We start from the raw sequence: 17736 nt of genomic DNA, 5'->3' as shown, positions 1-17736 counted from the left end.
ATAAAACTATATTTGTCATCGTGGGCACTCAATGGGGGGGGGCTGATAAAACGAGATATGCCGTCCGTGGCACTGAAAGGGAAAGGGTTAAGGGGATGCAGACCAGAGAAAGACTTTCGTCTTGTTTACATCAGGGTCCCCCATTTTCAATTCATCGTAACATTTATGACATACATGACATATACAGTACTGTTACATTTGTGACATACAAGATATGCAAATATACAGTACTGTTAAACAGAGATCCTAACAAAAAATATATATACATGATGACGTCAAATCAAGATAAAGATGCAGTTATAAGAGAGTTTTCTATAAAACTATGGTTGGGATTGATGATGATATATATCCCACTTTATGCTTTGCTTTTGCTGCTTGTTTTACACAGATTTTATGTCTTATTTCTTACTGATGTAAAGCACTTTGAACTGCAATCCCCTGTATGAAAGGTGCTATACAAATAAAGTTATTATTATTATTATTAGGGGATGTTCGATATTGGCTTTTTTACCGATATCCGATATACCGATATTGTCCAACTCTTAATTTCCGATACCGATATCAACCGATATATATGCAGGGTTACCCCTGATGTTCTTACTTGCTTGCCTGGGTAAAGAAAGGTTAAATAAATGTAAAAAAATAAAATAAAATAAATTTCTTTCTTTTTGAAAACCGATACAGATAATTTCCGATATGACATTTTAATGCCAATATCGGCCAATAATATCGGACATCCCTAATTATTATTATTATTATTATTATTATTATTATTATTATTATTATTATTATTATTATTATTATTATTATTATTATTATTATTATTATTATTATTATTATTATTATTATTATTATTATTATTATTATTATTATTATTATTATTATTATTATTATTATTATTATTATTATTATTATTATTATTATTATTATTATTATTATTATTATTATTATTATTATTATTATTATTATTATTATTATTATTATTATTATGTATACTGGTTGACAGATCCTGTACCGATGATGTGGATCTTGCAGGAGAGGCTCTGGGAGTACCCCTCGGGTACAAACGTGTAGTCCCCTGCATCGTGGAGGGAACAGGCCTCCACTTCAAGCCGGTGGTTCCTGTTAGAACAGAGAGGAGAGGTAGTTAGTTGGTTAATGAAATGTTATTGAGAAGAACAGCGTTCAGAGGAGAGGTCGTGATGATTGGTATCCAAAAGCAAAATCAAATAGTAATTTTCCAGGGTTGACACTGAAATAAAACAGCGATGGAGCTGAACAGGGGAAAGAGGGAAGATTACGGACCACTAGCCTAGAGGGGTGTAAAGGTACACGTATCCGTACCAAACCGTTTCAGTATTGGACCTTAGGTTCAGTATGGCTGTGTACCGAACCAATACAACGGTATGTTAAAGGGGAACTATCTTACTATTTCTTTCACTATTTGGGCAATTTTTTATTTCTTTTTTATCCACTTTTTCTCCTCCAGTTTTTCTGTGTTTGCATGTGTTCTGCATGTGCCCCCCACTGGTCGGTCTAGGGAGGGTTGATACTATCACATGTCCCCTCCGATACATGCAGAGTCAGCCAGCCACTTCTTTTCACCTGCCAGCGCGGACTCTCATTGGTGAGGTGTAACGTGTGGGAGGCTCACACTACCCTCACCATCTCCCTCCCTCGCTGTGCAGGCGCCCTGACCGACCTGTAGGAGTCGCTGTTTACAACGACCAGATTACCACCCACCGGCTTCCCTCCCGCTGACTCTGCCAATTGAGCCAGTATGACGGCCGGCCAAGCCGGAGGCAACGCTGACAGCCGGATTCGATACCAGTGTCTCTCGCGTTGGTGACGAGCGCTTAGTCCGCTGCGCCACTCAGCCGCTACTATTTGGGCAATTTTTCTATTCTAAGGAGGCCAAGTACAGATTTGAGAGAGCAGTGAAGGAGGCGAAACAGCGCTTCTCGGGGAAACTGAAGATGCAGTTCTCCGAGGGGAACTCCTCAGTCTGGAAAGGCCTCAAAACCATCACTAACTACAAGCCAAAATCCCCACAGATGTCTGACAACCTTCTCCTTGCTAATGAGCTAAATGAGTTCTACTGCAGGTTCGACAAGGAACCCCTGGCCCCCTTTCCTCACACCCCCAGACCACAATCACCCCCCCCCCCCGGTCCCCAGTGGTAACCCTGTCTCCCCTACCACGCACCCTCCCCCCACCCCCCCCTCCCCTTCCCCTCTCCCGCTACCACTCTCTCAAAAGTCTATTGAACACATCTACTTTTTTCTCCCATTTTCTATTTTTCTCCCATCCCAATTTCGTATTGTCCAATTCTACACTCCCCTGTCTCGAACGCTGTTAGGCCATGCCTCCCACAGGCCGGCTGCAATGTGGACCAAGCCTTGCATCACGTGTCCCCTCCGGTACACGAGGAGGCAGCCGTCGCATCTTTTCACCTGCACAGCGCGATCTCTCAGCGGCGAGGGTCTGCGTGGGAGGCTCACGCTGCCCCCGTTGCTTCCTGATTCTACTGCGCAGGCGCACCAACCGACCTGTAGGAGTCGCTGTCCACAACGTCCGATCCCCACCCACCAGCTTCCCACCCCTAACACTGCCAATTGCGTTAGTATGAACGACCAGCCAAGCTGGTAGCAATGCCGAGAGCTGGGCTCGAACCCAGCATCTCCTGCATTAGTGGCGAGCGCCTTGCCCACTGCGCCACTTAGCCGCCCTCTATTGAACACATCTGTAAGGTTTAAAAAAAAATCATTGTTTTGTATTTCTAATCAAGTACTGTAGAGCAGCAGTTTCTGCCCTTCAAGATTCCAAGCTGTTTTTGGCTGGGCTCCGCCCATACTCGCAATGCACTTTGAGTGACAGTCACCCACTGCACTGCACTGGCAGATGAGAGAGAGATAGAGAGATAGAGAGGGACTAATTAATTTTGCTGCGGGGGGCATAATCCCACGGGACAATGCATTGGTAACTTGTTTCAAATGACAAAATATACCCCTGTGAATATTATTGCACGGATCGGAATACGCATGTGCGTGTGCGCGCGTGCTTCGAGTTGCGAGTCTGTGTGTCACAGACAGAGGAGAGATCGCTTTGTATGAGCCTCTCTCTCTCCCTGTCTCTCCCTCTCTCTCTCTCTCCCTCTCACTCTCTCTTTGTCTCTCTTTTGGGGAAGTGCAAGTGTCTGACAGGGAAAACCGCTTCCGCATTATTTCCACTCGCTCCGTTTTGGTCATTGTTGATTGTGGGCGGTGGCTACAACCACAGAAGGGGTTAGGTATGCAGATAAGAATTCTTACACGTCACATATACGCTAAATTCAGAATGGCTCAGTTCACTGGGGGAGGACCTTGTCTCATCTGAACTGGAGGAATGCGCAAAAATGAGAATTTGAGACATAGACAGTGTTGGTACAACCCCACATTGCTAGAAAACAATGTTAAACACTGGAAAAGGCCATTTATAAGATAGTTCCCCTTTAACCACTAACAACCGCCCACCGGGTGCTGTTTTCTTTTCACAATCTAATATATATATTTTTTCTTTATTCGTTTTACGAATCGATTATTAATTTCAATATAGAATATTCATTGACCGCCCTACAAGTACAATTAGTTACTGCACACTACATCACCCCTGAGTGGAACATGGAAAGCCAAACTTTCCCCCACTGTACCGAAAACCTGTAGCGAACCGTGACTTCAAAACCGAGGTACGTACCGAACCGTGGTTTTTGTGTACCGTTACACCCCTAGTAGCCTAGCTTAAAACTCCAGGAGAGGTGTTTTTAGCTGGTCTGTATCCTCTTCCATCCATTTGTGCTAATTAAGCTAGCTTGTGGCCAGATAGCTTTCTACTGAATGAGAGGAAACTGGTATCTATCTTCTTGTCTGACTCTGGAGAAGACCGTAAGCGCATTTCTCATAGCGTTGCCGTGTTCCTTCAACCACTCTACACAAAAAAGTAGTTAAACTACTTCTCTGGAATGTCATAAAGGTACATGAAGCTGAACAGCTGAATGGACCCAGTAAAGTGTGCATGTTACATGATATTGTGGGCAGGACAGGGTTGAGCCTCCCTTGGACTTGGACACTTCCTGAGTGTATGTCTTAGAGAAGACGCCAGAGAGCAGTGTGTAGCAGTGGAATCAGGAGGTGATGGAGGAGGTGAAGGAAACAAACAATGATGGGAGAAATTAAAAAGCAACTTCAGAGAGGGTGTAGTAGTGTATAGTGTGTAGTAGTGTATATAGAGTGTAGTAGTGTATAGAGTGTATATAGGCTATAGTAGTGTATATAGGCTATAGTAGTGTATAATAATGTAGTAGTGTATAGAGTGTAGTAGTGTATATAGTGTAGTAGTGTATAGGGTGTAGTAGTGTATAGTGTGTAATAGTGTATATAGTGTATATAGTAGTGTATATAGGGTGTAGTAGTGTATATAGTGTATATAGTAGTGTATATAGTGTGTAGTAGTGTATATAGTGTATATAGTAGTGTATATAGGGTGTAGTAGTGTATATAGGCTATAGTAGTGTATATAGTGTATATAGTAGTGTATATAGGGTGTAGTAGTGTATATAGTAGTGTATATAGAGTGTAGTAGTGTATAGTGTGTATAGTAGTGTATATAGGCTATAGTAGTGTAGTGTGTAGTAGTGTATATAGTGTATATAGTAGTGTATATAGGGTGTAGTAGTGTATATAGTGTGTAGTAGTGTATATAGGGTGTAGTAGTGTATATAGGGTGTAGTAGTGTATATAGTGTGTAGTAGTGTATATAGGGTGTAGTAGTGTATATAGGGTGTAGTAGTGTATATAGAGTGTAGTAGTGTATATATGGTGTAGTAGTGTATATAGGGTGTAGTAGTGTATCTCTTCCTCCTATATATACTCCCCCTAGGCCAGATCTTGGCAAAACACAATATCTCATTCCATTGCTTCGCCGATGACGTGCAGGTTTACCTCCCCTTAAAGCCCACCCAAGGGAAGACGTCAATAGAACCACTGCTTGACTGCCTGGCAGAAATCAAGTGCTGGATGTCCGAAAACTCCCTGACACTGAACGAAGGGAAAACCGAGGTCATTGTTTTTAATAGTGCCCCCCTGGCCCCCCTCATTGACACACTTGGTCCCCTGGGTCCAAACCTCTCCACCTCTGTCAGGAACCTCGGGGTCATCTTCGACAGCAATTTTAAATTCGACAAACAGGTCAGCGCCGTAGTTAAAAACAGCTTTTACCACCTTAGACTCCTGGCGAAGACAAAGGCATACCTCTCCCAAAGTAACCTAGAGACGGTGATACATGCCTTTGTCACCACTCGCCTCGACTACTGCAATGCTCTGTACACGGGCATCGACAAATCCCTCCTCCGCCGCCTACAACTGGTGCAGAACGCAGCCGCACGCCTCCTCACCAAAACAAGAAAACACGAACACATCAGCCCAGTTTTGGCCTCACTCCACTGGCTGCCTGTTTTTAGGATCGATTTTAAATGAGCCCTAAATGTTTTTAAATCATTAAATGGCACGGCTCCTCCCTATCTGTCCGAGCTCTTGCACCGCCACACCCCCCACCGATCCCTCAGATCAGCTGACCAGCTGCTATTGGTGGTACCCAGAACCAGGCTCAAGACTAGGGGAGACAGAGCTTTCTCCACCGCAGCGCCTAGATTGTGGAACAGCCTCCCCCTCAGCGTACGGACCGCCCAGACCGTGCAGGCTTTTAAATCACTCTTGAAAACCTACCTGTTCTCCTTGGCCTTCCCCCCTACTTAATCACCACTAGACCCCTGGCCCTTCTATCCTCTTTGTTTTACTGTGTCCTACCAGTTTTTATTGCTTTCATTGCTTTATTATGTTTTTAATCTTATATCTTGCACCATATTGTTTTGTTTTTGTTGCTTTCATTGCTTTGCTATGTTTTTAATCTTATACCTTGCATCACATTATTTTGTTTTTATCAACTTGCTTGTGAAGCACTTTGGTGTCAGCTGCCGCTGCCTGGAAATGTGCTATATAAATACAACTGACTTGACTTGACTAGTAGTGTATATAGGGTGTAGTAGTGTATATAGAGTGTAGTAGTGTATATAGGCTATAGTAGTGTATAGTGTAGTAGTGTATATAGGGTGTAGTAGTGTATATAGGGTGTAGTAGTGTATATAGGGTGTAGTAGTGTATATATGGTGTAGTAGTGTATATATAGTGTAGTAGTCAGAAGATCCTTAAGAACTTCTACTCATGTACAATAGAGAGCATCCTGACTGGCAACATCACCTCCTGGTTTGGGAATAGCACTGCACAAGACCGAAGCAGACTACAGAGAGTGACACGTTCAGCCGAACGCACAATTGGAGGGGGGCTTCCCACCCTCCAGAACATTTACAACAAGCGGTGCAGGGGTAAGGCTAAGAGAATCATCAAGGACTCCAGCCACCCAAACAACTGCCTCTTTGAACTGCTGCGGTCAAGCAAGCGATACCGGAGTCTCATGGCGAGCACAGAAAGACTCAGAAAAAGCTTCTATCCCCAGGCCATCAGGCTGCTCAACGAACAATAAACACTATGCAACAACCATCAAATGCACACAGCACACACATCCACACGCACACACTCACTTTAAACAAACAACACACTGCAGCACCCACTCTCCACACTAAACCTAAACACACTTTATATTTATTGGTAAAGGATTTGCACTACAACTCGTACACCTTACTGTAAATTGTACCTAAATTGTACCTCATCCCATTTCTGCTTTGCACTATATAGTATTGTATATTAGTACATTGCATAGTATATTGTATATTGTATGGTAACTCAGTTACTTCTATTCTGCATCGAACATTGTACATATGTCTATACTGAACACTGTGACTTCTATTTTTACTTCTATTTTACATGCTATACTATTTTATTTTATTTCATACTTATCTTGTCTAGCACAGTCTCTAACGTAACAGTAAGAAGCATTTTGTATAAAAGTATTCTGTACTTCTGTATGACAACTATTAAAGAAACTTGAAAAACTAGTAGTGTATATAGGGTGTAGTAGTGTATATAGGGTGTAGTAGTGTATATAGAGTGTAGTAATGTATATAGGGTGTAGTAGTGTATATATGGTGTAGTAGTGTATATAGGGTGTAGTAGTGTATAGTGTAGTAGTGTATATAGGGTGTAGTAGTGTATATAGGGTGTAGTAGTGTGTATATGGTGTAGTAGTGTATATATGGTGTAGTAGTGTATATAGGGTGTAGTAGTGTATATAGGGTGTAGTAGTGTGTATATGGTGTAGTAGAGTATATATGGTGTAGTAGTGTATATAGGGTGTAGTAATGTATATAGGGTGTAGTAGTGTATATAGGGTGTAGTAGTGTATATAGGGTGTAGTAGTGTATATAGGGTGTAGTAGTGTATATATGGTGTAGTAGTGTATATATGGTGTAGTAGTGTATATAGGGTGTAGTAGTGTATATATGGTGTAGTAGTGTATATAGGGTGTAGTAATGTATATAGGGTGTAGTAGTGTATATAGGGTGTAGTAATGTATATAGGGTGTAGTAGTGTATACAGGGTGTAGTAGTGTATATAGGGTGTAGTAGTGTATATAGGGTGTAGTAGTGTATATATGGTGTAGTAGAGTATATAGGGTGTAGTAGTGTATATAGGCTATAGTAGTGTATAGAGTGTAGTAGTGTATATGGTGTAGTATTTATGTAAGGTGTAGTAGTGTGTAGTGTGTAGTATGTAAAGTGTAGTAGTGTGTAGTGTGTAGTATGTAAAGTGTAGTAGTGTGTAGTGTGTAGTATGTAAAGTGTAGTAGTGTATACTATAGGGTGCAGTACTTGGCTCTGTGCAGGATGTTGATGTGGTCGCTGGGCTGCATCAGCTGTCCGTTCCTGTACCAGCGGCCGGGGACGTTGCCGGGGGAGATCTCGCAGCTCAGCTGCAGGGGCTGACCCAACAGAACCGTGATGTCCAGCAGGTCCTGGTGGATCTTCAGGGGCTTCACTGGAGAGAGAGAGAGAGAGAGAGAGAGAGAGAGAGAGAGGAGAGAGAGAGAGGAGAGAGAGAGAGAGCGAGAGAGAGAGGGGAGAGAGAGAGAGAAGGGGAGGCAGAGAGAGGAGAGAGAGAAGGGGAGGCACAGAGAGTATGAGAAAACAGAGGCCAAGAGAGAGACAGAGGGAGAGAAAGAGAGAGAGAGAGAATACGTAGAAGATGCATATTGAAATCAAACCACAGATAGAATAGACAATGAATAATGTTCCCTGCTCGTAAACAGGGAGGTTAGAGAGCTACGTACAGTCAACCTGTACGTGGGCCTCGGAGGTGCCTCCAGTAGCCATGATGGAGTACGAGCCGGTGTCCTCCTTCGAGGCGTCATCGATGATCAGGGAGTGTTTGGTTCCCTCGACTTTGACACGGTACCGAGAACGCACTCCTGTCGGAACCTCCACACCGTTCTTCATCCTGAAAGGGGCAGAGGGGAAAGTATATAGTCAGAGGCTCAAGCAAATTCAATATTCTGTCTCCGAATAGATTTTGGAACTTTTTTGAGAGCTTTTAAAAGCCTGTACTTTTTACATTTACATTTACATTACATTTACATTTAGTCATTTAGCTGACACTTTTATCCAAAGCGACTTAGATTGTGAACAACAAGTCAGCAGGAGGTGTACAACTCTGGCAGCTAAGGGTCAGTGGCAAATGGACATATTAGCATAGTAGGTAGTAGTATATGGATAGTAGCATAGTACATACATATTAGCATAGTAGACAGTAGTATAGACATAGTAGCAAAGTACATAATAGTAAAACACAGTAAGAAGGTTCGTTTTTTCTTTTTTTTTCTTTTATATTGATTGGAGATTTGTGTTTTAGTCGACGGTGAAAAGTTGGGCGGGTTTCAGCTGTCCTGACTGCGGTGGGAAGTTCGAACAGGAGTGGGTCGTCTGGCACTAGCTAGGATTGAAGCCTCATTGAACTGCTTAACCCTTTCACTGCCACACGACAGAAGGTCTTTACTATCACACAACCGACGGCGATGCTCCATCATTAGCATCATTAGCTCCGTCGGTTGTGTGATAGTAAAGGCTAACCTTCTGTATTGTCACAGTAAAGGGTTAACCGGCTGTCGTGTGGCAGTGAAAGGCTTAAGAGACTCTCTGCGTACCAGGCAGATGAATACCGGAGATCCGCAGTCATACTGGATATTGCGCAGAAGATTCAAGCCGTGATAAATCGTGTTTAAAGTCAAATTTGGGGCGGCCAGAAGATGCAGAGCGCAGGGGTCTTGAGGGTGTGTGAGGGTAACTGAGTCACTATTTACTTACGTTTAAGCTTTTACTTGAGTATGTTTTAGTGGTAGACAGAAGTAGTAGTGAGTACAATGAGGTAATTTACAGTAAAACACATGAATTGTGTGTGTGTGTGTGTGTGTGTGTGTGTGTGTGTGTGTGTGTGTGTGTGTGTGTGTGTGTGTGTGTGTGTGTGTGTGTGTGTGTGTGTGTGTGTGCGTGTGCGTGCGTGCGTGCATGCATGTGTGTGTGTGCGTGTGTGTGTGTGGTGGTAGTGGTGGGTGACCTCAGAGCAGACCAAAGGCAAGTGAACAACAAGCACAAAGTTAATAACTGTAATAATATTTAAATCTGCAAATTTGCGAATCTGCGAATTTAAATCTGTATTACATAACTTCCTACAAGAAGAATGTCGCTGCGTTCTGTAGTCGGGTCCCAACTGAAAAACTGCAAAATTACTGTATTACCCTGTATTTTACTGTCGTACACTTTTACTATTATGTAGACTATTCTGTTTTGTGTTTTTGTGTTTACATGTGATGTATTGTATATTGTATACATGCACTTTTATTATGTTCTTGTGTGATGTATCGCACATTTTATTGCTGTCTGATATATTGCAAATGTTATTGCTGTCATCTTGACCAGGTCTCCCTTGCAAAAGAGATATTGTATCTCAATGGGACTTCCTGGTTAAATAAAGGTTAAATAAAAAAATTATATAATGAATAATGAATCATACCATTTAACCTGAGCACCTTCCTCAGACACCTCACACTCCAGCTCGATCCTCTCGTTCACCGTGGTCTTCACCGGCTCAATCTGCTTCACTATCTTAACCGGTAACTCTGTCGGGCGGAAGATGTTGAAAAAAAGAATAATGTGGGTAATAATAATAATAATAATAATAATAATAATAATAATAATAATAATAATAATAATAATAATAATAATAATAATAATAATAATAATAATAATAATAATAATAATAATAATAATAATAATAATAATAATAATAATAATAATAATAATAATAATAATAATAATAATAATAATAATAATAATAATAATAATTATTATTATAATAATAATAATAATAATAATAATAATAATAATAATAATATTAATAATATTAATAATAATAATAATAACAATAATAATAATAATAATAATAATAATAATAATAATAATAATAATAATAATAATAATAATAATAATAATAATAATAATAAATTGGATTTAAAGAGAGAAGCGCCTTTCTCAGACTCAGTTAGAAGCAAGATATCGACTATGTTTACATGCACACACTGTTCCACGGTGACGAGCTCTCATATCCCAGTTGAGGTCTTAGATGGAATTACAAGCCACCGATGATAAATATTGGTTGATGATGTTCCAACTTCCAAAAAATAAAAGTTCTGAACATGTTATCTTATTAGATAAGACAGATGATGTATATGTATTTCTTATTGCAGATGTTGACAACGTTTTCCACTGAGGACATCATTTGCAGTTGAAAGAAGGTAATAAAAAGTATTACAATATGGTGATTCTCTAGTTGGTGATAATATGGTGTTGTGGGCCTCTCTGGTGATTCTCTAGTTGGTGATAATATGGTGTTGTGGGACCTCTGATTCTCTAGTCTGGTGATAATATGGTGTTGTGTGGCCTCTCTGGTGATTCTCTAGTTGGTGATAATATGGTGTTGTTGGCCTCTCTGGTGATTCTCTAGTTGGTGATAATATGGTGTTGTGTGGCCTCTGATTCTCTAGTCTGGTGATAATATGGTGTTGTGTGGCCTCTGATTCTCTAGTCTGGTGATAATATGGTGTTGTGGGACCTCTGATTCTCTAGTCTGGTGATAATATGGTGTTGTGGGCCTCTCTGGTGATTCTCTAGTTGGTGATAATATGGTGTTGTTGGCCTCTCTGGTGATTCTCTAGTTGGTGATAATATGGTGTTGTTGGCCTCTCTGGTGATTCTCTAGTTGGTGATAATATGGTGTTGTGGGACCTCTGATTCTCTAGTCTGGTGATAATATGGTGTTGTGGGACCTCTGATTCTCTAGTCTGGTGATAATATGGTGTTGTGGGACCTCTGATTCTCTAGTCTGGTGATAATATGGTGTTGTGGGACCTCTGATTCTCTAGTCTGGTGATAATATGGTGTTGTGGGACCTCTGATTCTCTAGTCTGGTGATAATATGGTGTTGTGGGACCTCTGATTCTCTAGTCTGGTGATAATATGGTGTTGTGGGGCCTCTGTATCCCCCAGGTATCTAAGGCTGAGACGATATGCCATTTGGAAGAATCGATAAATCGGGACAAAATTATATATATAGGAAGCAATAAATTATAATATTTATTATTTTATTATTATTTAAACAATAAATTTATGTTTATTTTGCAGAAATTCTTTGTCGTTGCCGCCGTCTTTAGTGTTACAGTTTCCCCATTCAAAACCACCACAGTGATCCTTCTCATGTTATGGTCGCTGGTCTCTGGATGTGATGGAGGAGTGCACTGCATATTGAATGCACAGTGCAGAGTTGCAATTCAACTGAATTTACATGAAATGGGGATGTTTTAACTAAAACATGCCACAAGACCTAGTATTTTAGTATAGTATAAACTAAAGTATTAAAAAAAGAAAATAAAAAATCATTTTTTACACATGCAAAAAAATCTATAAGTGATGCCACTTAGCGATTTCACGCAGTTATCGATAATTATCGATAAATTGACAAGTGGTCTCAGCCTTAATCTTATCTAGTTCTCATACATGGGACAAGAGATGATCTTATCTTAGTCACCGTGAACGGGATATTGTGTTATGTGCCAACTCCAAAGACAGAACGCTCGAGTATCCCGACTACTCATGATGAGACATCGATGTCCATAATGAACGCAGTCATTGTAGATTCAATTAAATCAACCAGTCAACATTTTTAAACATACCTTTTACAAACAGCTCAGTGGTGGATCTCTCGTCTCCGGCGGCCACAGCGTAGGCTGCGTCGTCGTTCAACGTGCAGTTGTTGACGATCATAATCCTCTGTGTCCCCTTCTGCTCAAAGATATACCTGAGGAGCGAGTCCATTAGTCACATCACTGGACACCCACACAAACTGTGGTGCATGATCCTGAGCAAAGTGGATAGGGTCAATAACACTTGGGAGGGACATTATGATTATATTAAAGATTTAGTACAATGAAAATGTTCTTCTTTAACAGAAGGGGTGTTGATTTAAAATTAAGCAAAAATGTTAGAACTGTTGTTGTTGTTGTTGTTGTTGTGAAAATTATGACTAAAGCCCTTTGATCTCTATCCCCCCTGGATATCAATTAAATCAATCCATTTCAGATTATGTCCAATTGACCGACCCATCAATCGGTCTGTCAGTTGTCAGTAGTTGTAAAGCTCGCTAATCCACAAACAAGTCGTGAAGCTAGTTTGCTACAATTTAGTTAATTTTAGTGGTTCAAAAACATCCACAGCAACTGTGACAAAACTGTGACCATTTATTTATCACCTGCTATAGGGAGGTGTAGTGGTTACGTCATTGCTCTTTCCGGCCGGTCCACCTCGCAAAATTGCAACGTATTTCCCCATTGCCCATTTCTAAATCGTCTCGTTTAAAACAAAGCATGAACATTTGCATGGTGTACCTTTCTGTGCGTATTCATCCACAATCTATAGCTCAACATGAAAATATTCGTAATTAATCGTTAAAACAAAATCGCAGAATTTTATTTCAACCAAAAATGCTTAAACAATAATGTTAGTGATAGAAGGGAACTCATTTTGTGCAAAAATGGAAAGCTTTCCAATGTTCATGAGGCAGAATTGTTACAATAGCAGAGAATCCATTTTCCCCAATGATAAATCCCTATACGGGTGGACCTCGCGGGCGGTCCAAAGTGACGTCAGACTACACCTCCCTATAGCACAGATTATGCCGGGATCAGACTACACAATATTTTTGTCTTTCACGATGGTCAACACGTCAGATTAGGTTATCATACAGTAGCATCATAAAAACAGTGTCTTGGCTGGGAGCACTATGGGTGGGCTAGATCCACAAAGAATGGATTGCACGGAGCAAGTTGCACCCTTACTTACAATTCATTATGAATTGAAAATGGGGGACCCTGATGTAAACAAGACTAAAGTCTTTCTCTGGTCTGCATCCCCTTAACAATTGTGTGTATTGAGCTGTACTGTATTGTACCCATTCTGCAATCTGTTAATAAAATGTTCATTCAATCAATCAATCTGCGCTGTGATTGATTGAATGAAAATGTTATTAACAGATTGCAGAATGGGTACAATACAGTACTCAATACATACAATTGTTAAGGGGATGCAGACCAGAGAAAGACTTTAGTCTTGTTTACATCAGGGTCCGCCATTTTCAATTCATAATGGATTGTAAGTAAGGGTGCAACTAGCACCGTGCAATCCATTCTTTGTGGATCTAGCCCAGAGGGAGCACTATGCGTTTCCCCCTGACAGGTCACCACATGCCGTCTAGGCAGCGTCTATGCTTTCTACAACGCAGTTGGGTTTCCGCGTTGCCGTTTTGCGCTCTGATTGGCCGAGCGCGCGCATGAGCCGCGACGCGGCCCTCAGCCAGGCAGCAATACTACGCTCCAGTTAACCTAATTTATACAAATGGAGTATTGATTTCGCCGTAACGAATCATTACAAAAACGCATAGTTGCAATGCATCTGTCAGTCGTACTTAACTATGTGTTCACTGTTGTGTTACTGCTTCTCGGCATAAGCCCCATAATAAGACCGTCTCTGGCTTCGTCCAGCGGACACCAGAGCTCAGCGATGCCGCTCACGGCAGCATATTCTCCCCGCTGGCGATCGGAGCACGGAGGGTCGTGGACCCGCAACGCAGCCGCGAAGCCGGCAATGCGATTTTTTATTGGTTTGTCATGACAAACCAATTACATAATCCAACATATGTGTAAAGAAACAACATATTCCAGTTAACGGTATATTTTTTTAATGATTCGTTACGGCGAAATCAATACTCCATTTGTATAAATTAGGTTAACTGGAGCGTAGTATTGCTGCCTGGCTGAGGGCCGCGTCGCGGCTCATGCGCATGCGTGCGCTCGGCCAATCAGAGCGCAAAACGGCAACGCGGAAACCCAACTGCGTTGTAGAAAGCGTCGACGCGTCTAGGCATGACATTCGCCAGGGATCTGGGAGGGAGTTGTTTGGTTTTGGACTTCTCGCTTTTGTCCAAAGTCAAAGAACACATTGCAGGAATTGTCACACGACAAGAAAAAAAAGGCAAAAAAAGGCGAAAACAACATGTCTGTTCCTTGATGATGTCATGCTACCCAACGTTCATGCCACCCAAATAACAAAATCGTGTCAAAATCTCCCTGAATTTGTGTCGTCTGATCCCGGCATTAGCCAATTTGTTAATCTCCCATAGCAACCGATCACACTGGTCCCATGAATTTGTTTACATTTGAAAGCTTCATGTATCATGATACTAACTTGACATCTCCTTTCAATGAGAGCCACGCCCCCCTCAACATACTAAGAGCTGGCTGTTCTCAGAAAGGCTGCACTAAAACAGTTATAACAAATCAAATGATACGTCTAAAGTTGAAGAAATGACACTCCTGACATTAACATTCCACAATGAGCTTTCTCTTACTGATCTAACATCATTGTACTGGTTCTTTAAGATTATATTGAGATATTTAGTTATTATCGTGAAAGGGGGGGGGGGGGTTGGCACTGCACACCCAGAGGTCAAACTGGACAGAGGTGTGGGGCGTCATGCCAGAAGGCTGTTATGAGGAATAGGGGGAACTGACTGGACAAATGAACTTACTTCCTTTGACTTAAGGTCAGCAAACGGAGCCAGAACAGAACCGGAGCACAGACGTGTGCAGGAAGTAATGGCAGAGCATCATAACAGCGATAGACACACACACACATACATACATACATAGAGACAGACAGACATGAGACATGAGACAGAAAGACATCATGCCTGGATGGGGTATGCAATCACTGAGTGTTACAACAAAATGGAGAGAGACAAGTGAGACATCTGCAATAACTTCCCAGATGGCTTTAACCTCGCATGGCTTTGTGGCTTGCTGCTTTCTGAAGTCATTTTAAGGCTATGTATTTTTTTTTACAAGATGGGTTTTGGATTTGGAAAATGGATTTTATAACTCTTTTAACGTCTAGGTTGAATCATTCAAGACTAGACTTCAATGAAGTAGGTTAGGCATATACTTTTTATATTTTCATTCTGGTATACTGTATTATATGCAATATAGAGTGTTACAGTATATCATGGCTATTCTATGACTGCAGAGATTATTTGCTATAATACAATAAATTATAAAAACTCTACGACAAACTGTTCTTGAGATACAAAAGGGGGGGTGGTTTAAGTATAGGGGGTGGGGCAAACATAGGCCAATGAAATAGGATCTCACCGCTGAGTCCAATAGTGCCACGCGCCCACTCGCGAGTCCCTACAACAACAAGCGGTTCACGAGATACAAAAGGGGCGGGTTTAAGTGTAGGGATGGGGTTTAAGAATGGGGGCATGTTTTCTTCTCTTTTTTTATCTCCTGTATCACTTTCAGATTGTCACAAATATAAAGTGCGTTACAAATTGAATTTATTATTATTATTATTATTAGTCTCTACTGAGTGAACGTTTGTGCCAAAGTTTAAGAAATTCCCTCAAGAGAATGGGACAGATGTGAGGTCACAGTAAACTTGACCTTTGACCACCAAAATCGAATCAGTCCAAGAGGACAATTTGTGCCAATTCTTTAAGGCGTTCCTGAGATATCGCATTCGCGAGAATGGGGTCAGACGGACAGCCTGAAAACAAACAAAATCATAAAGCCAGACTGTTAAAGACCTGTGAGGGAGAGGTACTGCTATTTTCCTGTACAGAGAAGGCGCTGCAGTTAATAGCAAAGGACAGTCATTGACATCATACACTGCATCTCCACCCCAAAAACAGGTTGTTGACCATGTACAGCCTCAGCAAACAAACGTAACGTTCTTGAAATGTAAAATGTAAATGAAATGCCAGTGAAAAAGAGCAGCGACTCACCACAGACACATATTAGATTTGCGAGAACATTATTTGTTTGCTGGGCATCAGCTTGCAATGGTTCACTGTGTAGTCTAATGTGTAGTGTGTAGTGTGTAGTGTGTGTGTGTGTCTGGGGACAACAGACAGCTCTCTATGTGGAGTAGGAGAGCGGAGGTCATGCAAGGTCACAGCTGGCCCTGATTCATACAGGCTGTGAATGTCTTTTTCTAGTAACTGTCAATAAAAATTCATATTTGAGAAATACATTTTCATAAATGTATGTGCCTGAGTGAGTGAGTGAGTGAGCGAGTGAGTGAGTGAGTGAGTGAGTGAGTGAGTGAGTGAGTGAGTGAGTGAGTGAGTGAGTGAGTGAGTGAGTGAGTGAGTGAGTGTGTGTGTGAGTGAGTGAGTGAGTGTGTGATTGGTTGACTGACTGACTGAATGAATGGCTGATTCAATTAATGAATGAATCGTTGAGTGAGTCAGTGAGTTTTTTTCTGTGTTGCAAAAATATGTGAACCATTGCTTTTTAGAGATGTGACAAAGTACAACAAATAATACCAGATGTATGGCAAGAAGGACAGAATGACGAATGAAACACATTTCATGAGAAAATCCCCAAAATGCTTTTCATTTTGTGCAAAGCTGGAGAGAAAGAACACAGATATGCTGACACACACAAGGGAAAAAAAAAAAAAAAACGTCTTACTTTGTGGAGGGACGGATCTCCTGTCCATTCTTGTACCATTTCAGGTCAACTGTGGGGTCGGCCAGATCCACCATAAAGCGAATCTTGCCTCCCTTATCCACCTGATAGGCCGGGTCCAACCTCTTTGCGAAGGCTTTCATAAAACAAGGTGAAAGATACTATTAATAAATACTATACTATGAAGCTGATTCCCAGTATGATCAAATGACAAAGTTGCTATCCTTTGTGGACCTGCTGAGCATTGCTTAAACAGAGTCCACAGTCCTTCCGTTGGAGGGTTTTCATTTAGCAGAGAGTCCATGTGGTAAGCATTCAAAATCAAAGTCAAAGTCAACTTTATTGTCATTTCTCTTAACACTTTCAGTGCCCAGCAGGGGGCGCACATTTAGTGCTTGAATGCCCACCATCCGCTTCAATGTTAACGTTAATATCGCCTAATCTATGTTTTAAATTATGGCTATGTGTCTAATCTGCCCGTCGCCCATCAATGACTCATTTTCCAGTCAACATTGTCGAAGCGGATTGTTTTTTTATTGGTTCATTTCCGTTTTATAGCATTTTGAAAAGCCCTCGTTTTCAAAAAAAAATTAAGAATTCTCTGATAAACGCCCTGTG

General features: G+C 41.2%; 1 protein-coding gene across 1 annotated transcript in view; it reads right to left on the bottom strand.

The window, feature by feature from the left end:
• The window catches only part of mybpc1 (myosin binding protein C1), a 112458-nt gene that overhangs the window by 43812 nt on the left and 50910 nt on the right, over positions 1-17736 (bottom strand). Inside the window, exons 13-18 of the mRNA XM_084331159.1 lie at positions 17122-17254; positions 12268-12392; positions 10053-10158; positions 8317-8483; positions 7859-8024; positions 1016-1122 (exon numbers count right to left, since the gene is read on the bottom strand). Coding sequence (XP_084187285.1) covers positions 1016-1122; positions 7859-8024; positions 8317-8483; positions 10053-10158; positions 12268-12392; positions 17122-17254 — 804 coding nt within the window. The remainder of the gene's footprint in view (positions 1-1015; positions 1123-7858; positions 8025-8316; positions 8484-10052; positions 10159-12267; positions 12393-17121; positions 17255-17736) is intronic.

The sequence above is a fragment of the Notolepis coatsorum genome, assembly GCF_963971535.1.
Source record: "Notolepis coatsorum genome assembly, chromosome: 15".
NCBI lineage: Eukaryota > Metazoa > Chordata > Actinopteri > Aulopiformes > Paralepididae > Notolepis > Notolepis coatsorum.
The sequence above is the reverse complement of the archived record's forward strand: the minus strand, read 5'-3'. Positions and strand labels throughout refer to the sequence as shown.